Here is a 16,696-nt window from a genome sequence, read left to right on the forward strand (position 1 = left end):
AATTTATTTTCTACAAAGCCTGTAGTAGATCAGTAGTTTCCTAGTAAATCCTAGTCTAGGTCCAACCTTCCTGCCTCGCTCACCCCTTCCATGGGCTGCATTTGAAGGTAAGATCCCTTCAGTCATGTGCTGTGCCTAACTACAGCAAAAAGTTACCCCAGTGGCTGTATTTTATCCCTGTGACATTTGTTTCAAACTTTGGATTTCTCTGGAACATATTGTCTTGACATCAGCATGTGTCTTTGGAGCAGGGTAAGTATCCTCATACTCTGTTAGAGAATATTTTATCAGTTAAATGCCCTTCCCAAGCTCCCTCTAACAATGAGTCATTGGCTATTTTGCCAGTGTGCTGTGCTATCACTGAACTCCTCTGAAAACACTTGCCCTTGAAACTAAGTGGAGCTGTGATGTGTTATTTTATCTTTCTTAGGAAACTTTAGGATGTTACTGTGATGAAATTTAGAAAGTTTAGTAGTATTGAAAAGTATTTTTTATGGGTCTAAAACTGTGTTTTCTGGATATGACATCTACTTCTTTGTGGTTCCAGAATTCATCGTTGGAAGAAAACTGGGCTGTGAAAAACAACACTTTTTTCTAGTGAAAAACATTTCCTAGAGAGAGAAAGAGAAAAAAAGGAGAGCAATTTAAAGCAAGTGATTTCCAATTCCACATAGGAATGGCCCTTCATTTACTGTTTGGTTGCAGCATTTAATGTAAATTCTTAGGAAAATGAGGACTATTTGTTGTTTCTCTCTTAACATATGCTGATAGCAGAAAGCTTTCCAAGAAAGTGAAGGAAGCCAGCTTATGGTCATCTCCTCTTCTTTGTTTTGTCTAGATTAAAATTCATTGATTTGAGAACTGATTTTATGTAGTTTTGTGGATCATTCCTGTGGTGGGGGAAAAGCAGAACTTTACTCCAGCACTTCTAAGGGTTTTCCACAGGCTCATTACATAAATTGTTCTCTCTGCCAGCATTTCTGGGCCTTCAGAGGACTTTGGAACTCCATTAGCATAATGAGTGGAACTTTATTTAGTTTGACTCATTCTGGTTTATGAAGTTTGCTACTTGTGGTTTTGTGAAAATTCAGTATATCCTTGGTATTTATTATGGCATACAAAGAGATTCATATGCAGTACTGAAGAAACATGGCAGAAAAAGTCCTTAGTTAGTTTTTAATAGAGAAAAGAAATCCTGCATTAGAGAGAGAAAACAACAGACAATTGCCCAGGCCAAAGATCTCTCCATCTCTTTTCTACCAGTGGCTGCTGGTGAGTGCCTGGGAAAAAAATAAATTAGAATATTAGAGTAGCACAAAGGTGTAGTGTTACATTTCCCCTGTAATCATTCAGTATAAAGAATATATTCAGCATTTTCAATAATTTGTAGTTCAGCAGGTACATGTATTACATTTAACATATATTTTCTTCACATTATTTTCTTTCAATCATTTTTTAATCTGTTTAGTATGTTTTGAAAAATTAGATTTCTTTACTCATTGTTTGGAGAAGTAACTCCTCTTTTTTATTTGCATCATTTGATGGCTTTGTATTCTTGTACTAGAAAAAAGAGCACTTATTCCCTCTTCACTATTTATTCCCTAATGATTATCACATAGAAAAAGTGTTCAGTTCTGTGGTTTAGGTCAAGAATAAGTGGTTTATTGATTTAGTAATTACAGCTAACCAGCCATCAACCACCTACATGTTTAATTCAAGAGCAGCAACACTGGACATCCTCAAAGTGTTAATAAGCACATGCAAATTTCTAGGCATCCCCTGCAGCTCATCTCAGAAATTTTAATCCCCTGCACAGTCTCACAGAGATTCCCAGGATGACAGATGCTGCCTTTTACAGAGGGTGTGCAATACAAACACCTCTGGCACTTTCAGAGGGTGGGGTGCAGGTCTGCTGCTGCCCCACAGCTCTGCTTACAGGTGAGGGTGTTCTGGGTGACCATGGAATATTCTGTAGCACAGCTCTTCTCTTGTGCCTGCAAAATTTCAGCAGATAAGTTTTTCCATTATAGCTGAACATATCAAACCATTTATTCAGATAGTAAATCTCTTTGCATAATTGATGCTGAGTAACAAAAATGTCCTTCTCCAAGCTGCAAAAAATGTCTAGGTTTCACTCATTATTTTTTGTTCCAGTTTCTTATCGGGATGACCACATGGATAGTCTTTAGAACAGGGCCTTTCAGAATTATGCTGAAAGGACATCTAGTTTTTATTTTCATTGCTCTTACCTTTTTTTTCCCCTCCTAGTTTTTCCTTACCATTTGGTATCTTTTAATATAAATTTTAGCTTGTTTTCTCCCAGGATGACACTACCTTTTAGATCCTATCTGTCATATAACATTAAGGATCTGTAAAAAGGCCTAAAAAGGGCAAAGTAAATGTGAAAGGGCAATTTTTCATCTAATTGTGGAAGTGACAGTATTTAGTACTGTGGCATTCTATGAGCAACTGAGGAAATTCTTTGCTTGCAGAAATGGCAAACCCATGGTATTGTGCTCGGTAAAGTTCTGAGCATGTTTGGGATCCAAAGTCACTCACTGAGCTGTAACATTCTTATACACTTATTTATGTTTTAATGGAGACAGAAGAGGATTGAAAGGATATTGAAAGGATTTTGGAGAGACAGCTTGGGAATCAGAAAATTGCATTGCAGACAGCAACAGAAGTTTTATTTTTCTATTGCCAAAAGAAGAAGCGAGTACACTTGATCGCTCTCTTTTTTTAAGGATTTATGATAGTGCTCATTGCTTTTTTGCTTGTCAATCTCTGTTATATTAATTTAAACAAATATTAATACTGTTATCTCAAACCCCATGCTTAGTTATGAAAATAATCCTTACCAGGGCCCTGAAATGTCTGGTGTTAAAATATTTACCATTCTGGTTTTGTTATTTCTCCAGCATTGAAGAGTCAGAAATGACTCTTGGTCTGTGGTGGGTTGCAGGGCTGTCTGCTGGAGTATCCCGGGTTCAATGGTGTGGATTTAGAGCTTTATAATTTGTCATGATTGCCCACCTTTCACACAGTCTCATTTGTGGTTTGTGTGAAATATAAAGTATTTGTGCTGTCATATGGAGAGTGTGAGAGAGAGAAACAAAGGTGGCTCTAAGAAGAATTTTATATTAAACAAAGCCTTTATCTGCACCTCTTTTGTAAGGATATAGATCACAGTAATATTGAAGAGTAATGTTCAACCCCCCCATGTGCTATTGTTGGTACAAGAGCCTGTGCTGTTTGACTGGAAAGTGAGCAATAAATACCAGCCTAAAAGGAGCTTGTGAGCCACCCTGGCAGAGCCTGGCTTTCTTACAGGACGTATAAAATACTTCACTTTCATTCAATCCAGCATCTATTCAAGGCACAAAACTACTTTCATAATTAGAAACACAGCAGCAGAACTGCTGCAAAATTTAACCTCCTTTACAAGGCACTTCATTATCATCTGTGTGGAGAAAAAGGACAAAGCAAACCTGAACTGTCCTGTATCAAGGGTACAGAAAGAAGTCAAGCTGTGCTTTAAAGCCAGCCTTGCAGTGGCCGAGGGAGAACTTCCACAAGTGCTGGCAGGATGTGGAGAACAATTCCATGGGGAAGCTGGTGGCACTTGCATTGCTGGGTGTGTCCTGAAAAATCTATGAAATGAGAATGGGCTTAAAGATTAGTGATGGTCGTGTAAAAATTACCACTTTTACAACAGAGAATTTTGAAGTGGAGGCTATTCCCTGAGACCCAGTCTTGCAGTCTGGGGAGGTTTTAGCAGTGACTCATGGACCAGCTCTTTGAGGAATGAACCAAGTCAGAGAATCTCTAAAAACCTTCCTGCCCGCTTTGGCGCTTTGGCAAAAATTTGCCTTTACCAGTATTTTTTATCAAAGCACAGAAGAAAAACCAGCATGATTACAGCAGGATTTTAATGAGAAGTAGAGGATTTGGGAGAGACATGCAGTATCTGAGCTATGTGCACAATAAAAGCAGAAGTGACTGTCCTCAATCACTTGCAAATATGTGGGAGCTGAATGACAAACTCCAGACACTACAAATTTTCTATAAGGATTTGGAAAATATGCACAATCTGCATCCAAGTGTGGGCCACTATTCCCAATTTATTTCTCTGTGTCTGTTAGCATTAAGAATTCATTTTTATACAGCATAATATCTTCCAGAGACACAGTAAGTTTTTCAGAAAACACCAACATATTCTGGAGTTGCTCATTATATTTCTCCTGTTTTGTTCAAGTACCCAGGATTTATTTTGGTATGCTGTTTCTGAGTGACTGAATATTAGAGGGTATTTATGTTACTGTGTAAAATACTTCATAAGATATTATACTTGATATAAACATCTCTAACTTGTTTTATGGTTTTCACAAAACACCTTAAAAATTCTTTCTAGTTCTGTAGCAGTTTTTTTCCCCCTTTTTGCTTGGAAATTTATATTTTCTGTTTGTTGTCCAAAGAAAGAAAACTTTTATGAGAAGGTAACTGTTTTGTATATGAAAGTTGTAGTACATCTGAGCTATTTCAGATGTTGATTTATCTTGGAGAATAAACAAAAAATATCTTTTGAGTTGCTGAGAACATAAAACTTTAGATAACTATTTAAATGTCTAGTGAAAAACTGAAAGTACAAGTACTTCTTCAGAATGTAGTTCTAAATTAGAATTTTATACATTGGTATGTAGTTCTTTTTATTCACAGAAGAATGCAGAGATACATCTTTCTCCAGGTACACCTACAGCAGCAACCTGGCAAACCACAGAATAATAACACCAAAGCCAACTGAAATAATCCTTAAGAAAATGCCCTCAAAAATTACTGGCTACTCTGTGTAATCAATGCCAGTGTGCAGTCTCAGGATGACACCTAAAGCCTTGGTTAATGAATGTAATCAGATTAATCCTCTTAATGCAAAGTATGTGCACTGCCAGCCTGTGACAGAAGTGCACAGGTCTGTGGAGACACCTGTAGATTGTTGTGTTCAGCTTTTAGCAAATAAAATATGTTGGGTAGCAAAGTGTGGGCTGAAAAAACTTAATGGAAAATGAGCCTGTTCAGTCAGTCTCTACCAACATATTTTATCCCAGGGTGATGCCATCCTGTTGGAGGGCACTCTTGTGGTAATTAGTCACCACATGTCCAGGGTAATCAGTGTATCACTACAGGGCAACTGCTACTTCAGTATGTTTTCTTCCATCATATTTAAAGCATAACTGTCTTTATAGTTCAGTTTTTGACATTTAACAGTGGAAACTCCCATCTGACAGAAAACTGGTTTCCAGTGGTTTCACTGCACAGTGTGCCTGAAATTACAAGTGCAGCATTGCCTTCATTTTCCAGGACACTCATATAGCAGCAGCATTAAGGGAGTGTTATAAGTATCAGGTAATCCATGTTAAGTGCTCTTAACATAAAATTGTGTAATTGGGAAACCAATGTAACCTAGTAGAAACCTAGGTGTTAGCTTTAGACAAGTTATGGTGACAGGCTCAGCTTTTTGCAGGAAATTCTTCTAAGTGTGTTTAGCTGAGCTTTTCTGTTTGTCTCTGTGACAATATATAATGAAAGCTTAGTTTGGCTCCTTATTGCTTGTAAGTGGAAGGAAAATCTGCTAAATCTCTCATTGGAGTACTCATGTCTTTGAATTTTGTCAGTCTTTTGACAGCTTTCTTTAATATCATTAAAGTAAGGGATATTTCTCTAAGGCTTAGAGTAGCTGAGCTAATAACTCCTCTATATTAATAGCTACAAAATGAAAGTCAGTTCAAATATCTGATGACAAGTGGCTAACACTGTGTGGACTTTAAGGTGTTAAGCTGTCTCTGGAGCTGCTTAATAAGAAACAACACAGTATGAATCTTAGCTTTTCCAGCAGTTCTGTCAGGCAGTATTTCCAGTCACTTCACATCAGATGCCTTGACACCCTGATCAGTATCAAGAAAATGTTACATGGCTACCCATCCATATACCTCTACCCACAAAAGGTAAACTGAGCTTTTTGGTTTTGGGGTTTTTTTTCACTCATCTGTACTTAAGATTAGGGTTGGTGGTGTTACTTTAAGTGCTGTTTTATTAAATGTTAACCCAGTGCATTTTACCACGAGTGATGTGGATGTGCACTAGGTTTTTGGAGAGCAGAATGACAGCTAGCATATGGTATGATTCCTCTACCTATTCCTCTTCAATCCTGCATCAAAGCAAGAAGATAGTCTGTAGAATGTGTTTTGTATTTGTCTTTACTAGTGCTCCAGAAAGTGCAGGCCCATATGAAGCATGACCATTGCCCAACCTCCTTAGACCTAATACCCATCTACTCAGAGTCTTCTGCTTCATAGGGAAAATCCTGTTTGGTATTTATATCATTCATTTATCCTGTAGACATGTGAAAGGGCCATGAGAATGCTTTTGGGCATGTCAAACTAATGAGCTGGGCAAGTAATGGAGAAATCTGTTCCTTAAATGATTAAAAACTCTGCTAAGCAATTGCTGGTTTATTGCTGCTTGGCAGAGCACCACACAGCAACAGACATGTAGCTACCTACCTCATTCTCAACTCTCTTGAATAACCTTCTCTGTGGACTTTGAACAGTTTCCAAGGCAACTGGAAACAGAAACATCTCTGTAAACCAGAGGTTCCTAGAACTCTCCACTTCAAATGGTACACACAGTAATTACAGCTTTCTCTTCATCACTGAGTTTTCACCAGATTTTAAAAAGATCTGCAACTAAATTTGTCCCATCAGTGGGAGATTTTGAGATTTTCTTCTCTAAAAATATAAAATGATCATGGCAAACATTATTTTGACTTCTTGAGGAGATGTGGAAAGATACCATAAGCCTTCCCTTCTGAAATGCTAATTATGAGCAGCCCATCTGCCAGAGCTGTTTCCATAAACTAAGCAGGAGGGGTCCACAATGAAACAATTACAGAAATAGAGAGAAACCTAGCTGGCAGCTGTTGTTTGAGCAAGGTCTACCATGAGATGTGTCTCAGTCTTCAGTGAGACTTTTAGCCAGAGCATGGCACCAGCTGAGACAACAGTACAGACAGAGTGAAATTTTTTCCCCTCTCTCCTGTGGACATAGGACCACATTTTTGTAGAGCATTTTGAAAAGAAATGTCTTTATTCTGTATTAACCTGCCCAAAGAAAAGCCAGCCACCATTTTACCAGAAGACAGTTACACACCCTGAGTTATACCCACTAAAGCAATACTTTTGCCAGAACCAGTGCAAGTAAAGTCATTTGTCCCCAAAAGCTTGGAAACAGCAAATTTATGTTTAAGAATGTCTAGTTATGAAGGTCTGGATTTACAGGAAAACCAGAATAAATGCAGGAAAATAAATCAGCAAAGACAGCTCTACGAAAATATGCGTATTGTGTTAAATGTGCAAGGTTATATTTTCTAGATTGCTGTTCTGCTGTGCTGATTTATTATACTATAGGTACAAAATGTTTAAGGCTGTTTCATAGTAACAACCACTGTTTTGTCCTTGAAGAAACTGGAACCTCAAGCCTAAATGAAACCAGTTTGAAATATTTCACTTGTATGCTCTCTACTGCTTTTTACTTTCTGTGCATGACCTTGGCCTAGACAGCTTCTCTCTGTCTCAACTTTAGAGGTATTGAAGGTATTCTTTCAGTGTTACCTTTCCATGAAAAAGGAATTTAGAGTGAAATAAAAAAATAAACCCCCTAAAGCATGATGAAAGAGAATAATGAAGAGATTATAGGTATATATAATATATGTAAATTTTATATATATATATATACACATATACAGATGTACTTTATTTAGTAGCCTAGGTTATAAGATTATTAAATTCTTCAGGTATAAGTTTGAATGGTCAGATGATTCATCATTTAAGGTAAAAGTATATCTGTAGTATGACATTCTCAGATCATTCCCTACCATTAGTAAAATCTCCATGCCTGTAAATGGGCAAGCAGAAATAACAGTAACAGAACTGTGCTATCAGAGTTATGTAAAATGTGCTATTTTAGGAGTACCAGATGAGGTGACAGCCAGAGACACCTGTGAAAAGCTGCAGTAAATGGAAATGGGGTCACTCTGGGAAGCTATTCAGTTAAACAGGGGGCTTCCTTGGAGTAAAAGGAGTGTCTCTCTCCTCTACGTTTTTTATTTTGGATGAAGAGCATGGCTGAAATAAATTCATCTAGTGTGATTTTAGGTGCTGTAGGCTGTGAGCTGGGCTCCAGAATGATGCAGGTCTCCATAAGTCAAGGATGTCTCAGATTCCTGGGATATGTGAGTTGGGCTTAGCCAAGGAGTTCCACCAAAGGTCTCTGTGTTCAAACTTCACTGGTGATTTCCTCCTCACCAGCAAGTTACCTTCTAATGAGCATGAGAGCAGCTGGGGAGACAACAGGCAAAAATCCAAAGAAGTAAGAGAGAATATGGAAAACATTAACAACAGATAGGAGACAACATTTGGAACCAGCTGTAGGAAGGGGTTCAATGTAAGACTCTTTGCCACATTTCCAAAAGGGTGAACAGATACTTCCCACCAGTTTCCACAGTGACCTTGGCTGCAGTGGAACACAAATGTTCTCCTCTGGGCAGTGATGTGCCTTCACTTGAGATTACCTTGGAAACCCTTGGTTTAGGCCCTTATATTTCTGCAATGGGAAGGAGAATGCTTCTTATTTAAATATTGCATGTTATGCTGTTATAAGTACATAAGGCATAATAATGACAATCTGATTGAAGGGAGTAAGAAGGATATAATTGATTCATTTTTCTACACATTTTACAGAAATAGCATTCGTGCTCTTAAATATTTATTTTACAATGCCCTTGGCCATTTTATTTTTACTATATTGAAATTTTATCTTGGGCTAAAAAGAACTTAAATTCAAATTATAATGTCTATATTGAATCACATGAATCGAAGCTTTGTATCTGGCATTTCTTCATTAATTTTCTTGAGAAATAGGTTTGGAATTTTTTTTCGGTATTGGAATTACTACTGCTTGTGTCCATTATGCTCATTTAAAACATTTAAAAGAAATATTTTCTTTCCAAAAAAAAGTTATTTTCATTGCTTTTTCTTTAAGGAGGCACATGTTGGCAAAACATAAGTCAGCTGCACTCCTAATGTTCCCTGGAGGTCAGTTTATTAAAAACAGATTAAAATTAGCAAACTTTGATTGAGGTCTCCTGTGTCTGTTCTTATTCTATCTCCTTAGAACATTCCCTTTTAAGTTTTCTTGTTCTTAGTCAAATTCTGATATGTGATGAACTTGTGTGGGATAAGGATCATGATCATTGTACACACTGAGTTTCAAAATTATGTTTTGACAATTTTGTCCAAGGAACAAAACTTGTATGGAGATGAAGAAATAGATGATGAGGAGGAAGAGGAAGAAATAGAAGAAATAGAAGAAGTAGAAGAAGTAGAAGAAGTAGAAGGAAAAGAAGAAACAGAAGGAGGTGAAAAAAAAGAAGGAACAGAGAAAAAAGAGGAAAAAGTGGAAAAAAATGAAAAAGAAAAGGATCGTAAATCACCAGAGGGAGAGACAAGCAGTAGTAGTAGCACTGTGGAAACTGGGGAGGTAAAGGCATTTACTCCTATTAAGTTACTGGTCTCTGAAAGAACTTGGTTCTGTAACTAACTTAAGTTTGATACATGTGTACCTATGCTTTAAATGCAAAGTTGTTGTTTGGGGTGGTTTTGGTAGAGGAAGAAACACATATAGGTGTTAATAGTTAAACTTTTTTTTTTTTTAACAATTTTGAAAGAGTTGTTTGGTTTTTTTTTTTTTTTGGTCTATAGACAGAGGAGACTACTCAGAAAGAGACCATCGTTCAGCAGGGTAAGAATACAATTCCCAAGAATTGTACATTCTAAAGACAGATACAAGTTTTCTAAACAATATTATAAAAATACTGGACAACACAGTTCTTCTTCATAGTTGGCAAAGCAGTTCTTGAGAGGTAATGAAATTTGAGGGGCAAACCCCCATTTATTAGCTGTTAATTATTTGAAAGAAATAAATACTTTTCCCAGTCATGTGTTGCAGGAAGTCCACAAGGACTTTCTCTTCTCTGTCTCTTTCTCTGTGCAGTGCCAAAATCATGGGAATTTTATTGTCTCTCAGGCAACTTCTTTAGGTGCCCTGTGCCTCAATTCAATCAAGAAGCTGCTCAGAATTCTTCCCCATCTTTTTCAGCTGACATTTCCTCATTCTATTCACAGAGAGATTATTTTAGGTGAGATGTGATAATTGCTGAACCCTGTTCAGGATGTGAAGATGTAAGTCTAGAAGCTCCTTGCAGTTTTGATGACAGTTTATGGGAACTGAATACTCCTTTATAAAAGCTGGGGAACATGAAATTGGGTACCCTATATGTATAGGACTTTTTTTATTTTAGAAATTTGGAATAATCTAGAATGGTTCTCTTGAAAGAAAATAACAAGTGTGGTATAAAACAGACCACAGCCTTTATAATGAAGAAGCTATGCCATTTATTTTCAATATTATAATGGAAATAGCTTGTACAGAAGGGATGCTAAATATTTTTCCATTATTCAGTGATCTGGAAGTTTTGGTATTAAGTTTGAAATGTATATGATTCATACAGGGAATATAGGAAAATTTAAACACAGGAACATCAACTGAGATGGAAAGTTTTCCTTTCCCAGAATTGTTTCTATGGAATAAAATTCATGCTGAACTGTAACTCCTGTCCTAAAATCAGCTTCGCCAAATTAGAATATACTTGCAAATAAGTGTGCAAGACATTGTCTCCTGTCAGCAAGAGGAAACTGTGTGTGTCAAGTAAAAATATTTTCTATATTGTCACTGCCATAAGTGTTCTGTTCTTAAATATAGAGCATCTGGAGAGTAATATCAGGACATTATATGGAGAGATTAAAAAATAAAAATAGTCTTTTCAGGTTGGGCATCAAGTTTTACTGAATATTCTGATTGTTTTTTCAGTTTTATTTAGTGACCTCTACTTCAAAAATAATCTGAAGAGTAATTTTTTCTGCTTTTCTGTGATATTTTTCTGATTTCCATGAATCAGAAGAAATTTAATATAAACATTTATATTATTGTAGAGAAGGAAAACACTGACAATCATGCTGTGAACAGTTCTTCAGAGAACACTGATGACCAAAAAACTGGAGTGGGGAGAAAAAAGGTTTGTGGCCTGATGTTTCTTTCTAGCTTTGCCAGTGACCAAGAAGCCAGTAGGCAGTTACCAAAGCAAATACCTCAACTTATATGATCTGCAAAGATAATTAAATTGCTGAGCAACCTATTCCTTCTGTTTAAGACTTGATTTTATTTTTTGATAGAATAACTTTAAATTGTTCAAATAATAGAAATGAGTTAAAGCCCATTATGACCTCTTAATGGATGGCACGTCCCTGAGAGAGAGAGATTGTTCATCACATCATGAACTGGTGAGGTGAAAACTTAGGACTTGATTCCTATGGGATGTTATCTAAAAAGATTTCCCCTCCTATTTGTCTCTGAAATCAGCAGCTGAGCTCATTACCCTGCATCTTTTTGCAACATCCTAATTTTGTCATCAAATATGTCTCTCTATATAGGTGCATGAGCATGTTGAGGAGTACCTGATATAGGATTTCTTACAGGTTGTAGGTCCAGAGGCTCCTGCAGAGGCTGCTGAGGTTCCTGTTGACCAAAGGCCCTAAGCAGTAGCTAACTTTGGCACCAGTGTGGTGTCACTGAGCTCAAGCACTGTCATTTATGGCTGTATGTTTATCAGCAGCATAGTAAGCACTTTCTGTTCTGGGGCTTCATGTTTAGACCTTGCCTCAGGCTCTTATTTGAAAGAAACTCAAATAAATGCACCACTCACAGCATTTTGTACAAACTGTACAATGTGTAATTTGACAAAATGCAATCACTTTAACTTTTCTGATTCCCATGTGCTATTTTAACACATTTTAAATATTGCAAATGTTTCTCGATATTTTTTAGTGATTTTGTTTTGGAAAAAAAAAAATTTACCAAGGAGAAATCTGCCAACCTCATTTAACTGTGGTATATACAAAGGGATTTGTGCTTTTTTAATCTTGAATTTCACTGCTAACTGTTTCAGTCATATCATTTTCCTGCTTTTTTCACTCCAGTTTTCCCTGTTTAAGCGAAAGCCACTGATGAGCCAGAAGAATGTATGTAGCAGAAAGGAAGACAGCTCTGAAAAGCCATTGCAGAGTGAAGAAAAGGAAAAGGAAGATTTAACTGGTGAAAGCAATAAGGATGAAAATCAGAACCATACACTGGAGAATTCCAGTGAAACTGTGACTAACCAGGACAGAAGGATGAAAGTTAATACATGTACATTGCTGTAAAACTGTTGTAAAATAAGAGAATGTGACAGTCTTAAAGCACACAGTGCAATTTTTACTTGAAAACAGTTATGACTCGAGATGTTGATGGCTGCTTTTTTTGATTGATTGGATTGCTGTAATTTTAAATAGGCAGATGATTTTCTTGGTATTTATTGGTAATTTTAATAGTTCAAAATGATATGCTTATCAGCACCTTGCTGGAGTTCTGTGGCCTTACCTGTTGATGTTCTAAAGCAAAATATGGGAGTTTTTTAATGTGAAAAGTTGAATACAGGCATTTTATGGTTTTTGCTAAATAATTTTCTTCTGTTTCAGTCTACAGAGTACCACTTTCAGCATGACACTCCTGCAAAATTATAATATTCTATATATTACTATATATACACAATAAACATACACATGACAAATAATTTCCCTGAAATCAAGAACATATTTTCCCTCCCATTTGCACACATTCTTCTGTCCTGGAGGTCCCTTTGCTGGTCCCTGGTGGTCAGTGACCCCCCAGTGATCACACAGTGAACTGGTGAAAGGTGGGACAACTGGGCTGGTTGCTTTCCAGTTCTTCCTTCAATTTCCCCAGTTTCAGAGTTGCTTAAATTTTATACAGTAGGTCAGAAGTGTCCAGAATTAATTTAATCCTAGGAGTTGGTTCACCTGCATGCTTTGTCCTTTTAAGAATGGCAGGTGCCCAGATTCATTCACAGGGCTTCCTCTGTGCTACCACAATCATCATCCTAAAAACCTGGATGCTTGGCTCATCCTTTGCCAGAGTTAATTAGGATCCTTTTGTGTCTTTTATTTTTCTTTGGGCTACTCCTGGGTTCTGCAGTGAACCTTACATGAGGGTTTTTTCCTCCATTATATTTACATATTTGCTTATTTTTCTGAATGCACATGTGTTTTCTGCTCCACTTGGATACTGTTGACAAGAGTAAAGTGGAAAAGGAGAAATAAAGTAGATGGTGCCCTCATTAATTTAAATAAACTTTAATTATTTTTTTAAGGGGAGATCAGTCATAGAAATTGTTACTGTAAGAACAATTTCTTTTTTAAAAGTGAACTAATTTAGTGAGAAATATTACTTTAAAATGGGAATTACCCTCAAATCTAACACTACAGAAGTTTATGTAATGGACTTTAAAATGCTGCATGTCTGAGCAGTTTCAGGGACTGGTACATTTATCTTGTCCACTTACTTTGCTCAACAAAAAGCAGGAACATATTAACCCATTCCAATGTCTTTTCTACATGTCTTCATTTTTAATAAAAAAGATTAAACAAATAAAACAATTTACATGTGCACGTGTTTTAACTTATAGGGTTTTTTAACAAGTTCACAATATTTATGATAAAAATGTGAAGATTTTTTATTACTGAAATGTTTTCATAAACAGATGAGTAGCAAAAAATTCTATAAAAATTTCTAGTACATCTTTCTCTGGTTTTTTCTTACCTTCCCAAAGACTGTGTCAACTTAAGTCTTTATTTCTCATTTTTATAGTCCTGCCAAATAACTGAGATTGAGCTTTAGAATTGTTGGGTTTCTAAAATTTCACCACTAAACCTATCACTAGGTGGAGTTTGTGCTCTTCAAAGGTGTAACCAGCCTCTGGAGCCAGAAATTCTCCTTCTCATGGCCCCTGAAAGAAGTTAAAGATACTCATTTTGTATCAAATTTTCTGTTTCCAAATTCTCAGAAAACTTTATGTTTTCTGGCATATTGCTTTTGGCATTAAAGTACTCTGCTACCTCGGTGTATTTATACAGTGCACTTTGAAAGTTTTAAGCTGTGTGTCTTTGTAAAAATATAAAGATAAAAAAATACAATTACTCATTTATTTCTAAGTATACATAGATGGACAGTGGTCAACTTCTGATAAATGTAAGTCTAGGTATACATGTTTTATTTAAATTGAAGTGGAATTGGAGCACCTTGCATACACAGATATACATGTACGTGCACTGAGACATATATGTGTATATTTATAGACAGAGACAGGTACACAGATATATGTGTGCATGTGTGTGTGTGCACAGGGATGATCAAACGTGTGCCTGACCTCCTGAAACTTCCATTTAATCCATATATTTACATATGCAAGTTTACTGATTTCCAGAAGCATAGGATTCATTTATGCAGCTGCTGTTCCTATGCAAGTTTGTGGTAATTGAAATTAAAAAAGGAGAGAATATGAAAGAAAGCTTATTTAGACACTATTTTATATGCCCAAAGTTAATAATCATAATTAATTTTGTGCAACCTCTTCCTTTTTATTCCACATCTTACTTGTACAATATGCAAAACACATCCAGTCTTTGTCCTTGAGGAATATTTTATGTCATGTTTTGACATTAGGGTAGTTGAAGTAAACTGAATTCTTTACCATGATGGTAAACCACTGTACGTCCTGATAATCAAGAATACAGAAGTTAATCTTGATGATTATGGAGAGACTAAGTATGGGTTTACTTAAAACATACTCATGTACTCAAGCTACTTTAGCTCTTTAAAACAGAAATATAACCATAAATATAAATATACTAGCTCTAAATTCCCTCACAGTGCTTTTAGGAGCTATATTATTTATACCACTCACTACTTAGGGGAGTTTACAATATTTGCACACTCTGTTATGTCTAAATTCCTTTAAGGACCTAAATAATGTTTTGATTAAGTGTAACGAGACCACCATCAGTGGCAAAAATTGGAGATATTAATGCTTTGGTAGTAAGTCTGCTTTGCTCAGTATCTCAGTGATGAGCTCCAAAGTTCACACCTATCTGCCCTTCAAGACTGTTCTGGAATTACATTTTATTCATGCTATGTAATTACCACTTTCTTTTTCCAGGCCAGATTGTAATGACTTAGCAAAAGCCTTGCAAAATCTAAATCTGGCTAAACTGTAGTTCTTTGATTTGTACACAAAGAAGTTTTTATTCTTGAGACCATTCTCATTTAATGTTGAAACAGTTTAGACACAGATGTTTCCAATCACACTCATCAAAAACTGAAGAGATATTAACTTATAATTTTAAGACATGTTAACAGCATCAAGAAAAAAAAAAAATATAGAGATTTTGTTCTTCAGTACATCTATTATACATGAGACCATGATTTAGCATTTACCATGCTGATTTACCACATACTGATGCATCAGTCAGTGTCTAACTGGGAATGAAATATTGTATTTCCCCCAAAATTTTTTGATTTTCTGGCTGCCTGAGACACACCAACCCTGCCAGATGGAATGGAAAAAAGGGAACTGGTGTTCTCCAAGACTTGCTACATGTGTACTCCATCTATGTGCTTTCTGTGTGCCTGACCCAGACCTTCATATTAAAATTTTCCACAACAAGGGTTTTGGCAGTGGAAAAAATGAGGGACAGATACTCTTACCATCTCCTTTGTGCTATTTTTAGGAAGCCACCTTTAACTGGGAAGAGCCAAGGAGATTTCTTCAGATCACTGGTGTAGGGAGCAGGAAAGTGCTCAGGGATGGGACACACTGCCAGAGACTGCTGGCCTGAAGAACATTTCACTTCCCTAAAATATGCTGTTTTTACAGTCAGGGAATCTTCTTTTATATTTTTGATAAAAAGCGTGCCATTGAGGTTTAGCTGTGACCTAGGAAAGAAAGTTATTAGGATATATATTAAGTTTATGATTTCACACAATAACTATGTGATCATCATCTCTGTTATTTAAGCTCCCAGAACAAGAATTTCCATTGGTGTACATTTTCCTGACATTTAGCAATGCTGTCTTCTCCTAGTCTGGCCTCTAGTGTTTCTTTCCTGTTTGTCACTTCAGGAAAAGCAGCTTTCTATTAACAAACATGGATATGTCACCTAAAATGCAAAGTGAGCCAAGTGCCTTTGGCGGGCATGCCCATGGGCAGGGGAGATGCCTTTTGAAAACTGCACTGAGTGAAGGACAAACTCTGCATGAAGGGATGATCCTGGGCTAGCTGTGGTCTTTCTTGGCTAGCACTGGGGTGTCGGGTCCGGCTGTCTGTCTCTGCCCCGACACGGGTAGAGTGGTTCTTGGGTGGCACGCGATTCAAAGGACGAGTCTGGACTCTTCAGTTTTTCGGTCTTCAGGTTGTTTATTATTTCTTATCTACAAAATTTTCTGTCTGCCCAACAGAGGTCTGATCTGCAAGCAGTCACAGGCACTCTCTGACCACCCACGGGGCGGTCATGTCTTTTTATACTAAAACCTACGTATACAATATTTACCTTTATTTCCCAATGTTTTTCGCCCATGTTAGCAAGTGCACCTTCCCCATAAACCAATCTCTAAGTGCCAACATCATCACAGG

The 16,696-nt window shown here is 36.7% G+C and overlaps 1 protein-coding gene across 2 annotated transcripts; it reads left to right on the plus strand.

Moving 5' to 3' along the window:
- The first annotated feature begins 129 nt into the window (after window positions 1–129).
- LOC129131894 (uncharacterized) lies at window positions 130–13,664 on the plus strand. Of its 2 annotated transcripts, XM_077171798.1 has the most exons (5): window positions 130–9,594; window positions 9,816–9,855; window positions 10,108–10,252; window positions 11,106–11,188; window positions 12,150–13,664. In XM_077171798.1, the coding sequence occupies exons 1-5, from the start codon at window positions 9,521–9,523 to the stop codon at window positions 12,369–12,371; spliced, it is 564 nt and encodes a 187-aa protein (XP_077027913.1). In that variant the 5' UTR covers window positions 130–9,520; the 3' UTR covers window positions 12,372–13,664. The 2 variants fall into 2 exon arrangements, with proteins under 2 accessions (XP_077027913.1, XP_077027905.1); XM_077171790.1 differs by lacking the exon at window positions 10,108–10,252.
- Window positions 13,665–16,696: the final 3,032 nt, after the last annotated feature.

The sequence above is a fragment of the Agelaius phoeniceus genome, chromosome 2, assembly GCF_051311805.1.
Source record: "Agelaius phoeniceus isolate bAgePho1 chromosome 2, bAgePho1.hap1, whole genome shotgun sequence".
Taxonomy (NCBI): Eukaryota; Metazoa; Chordata; class Aves; order Passeriformes; family Icteridae; genus Agelaius; species Agelaius phoeniceus.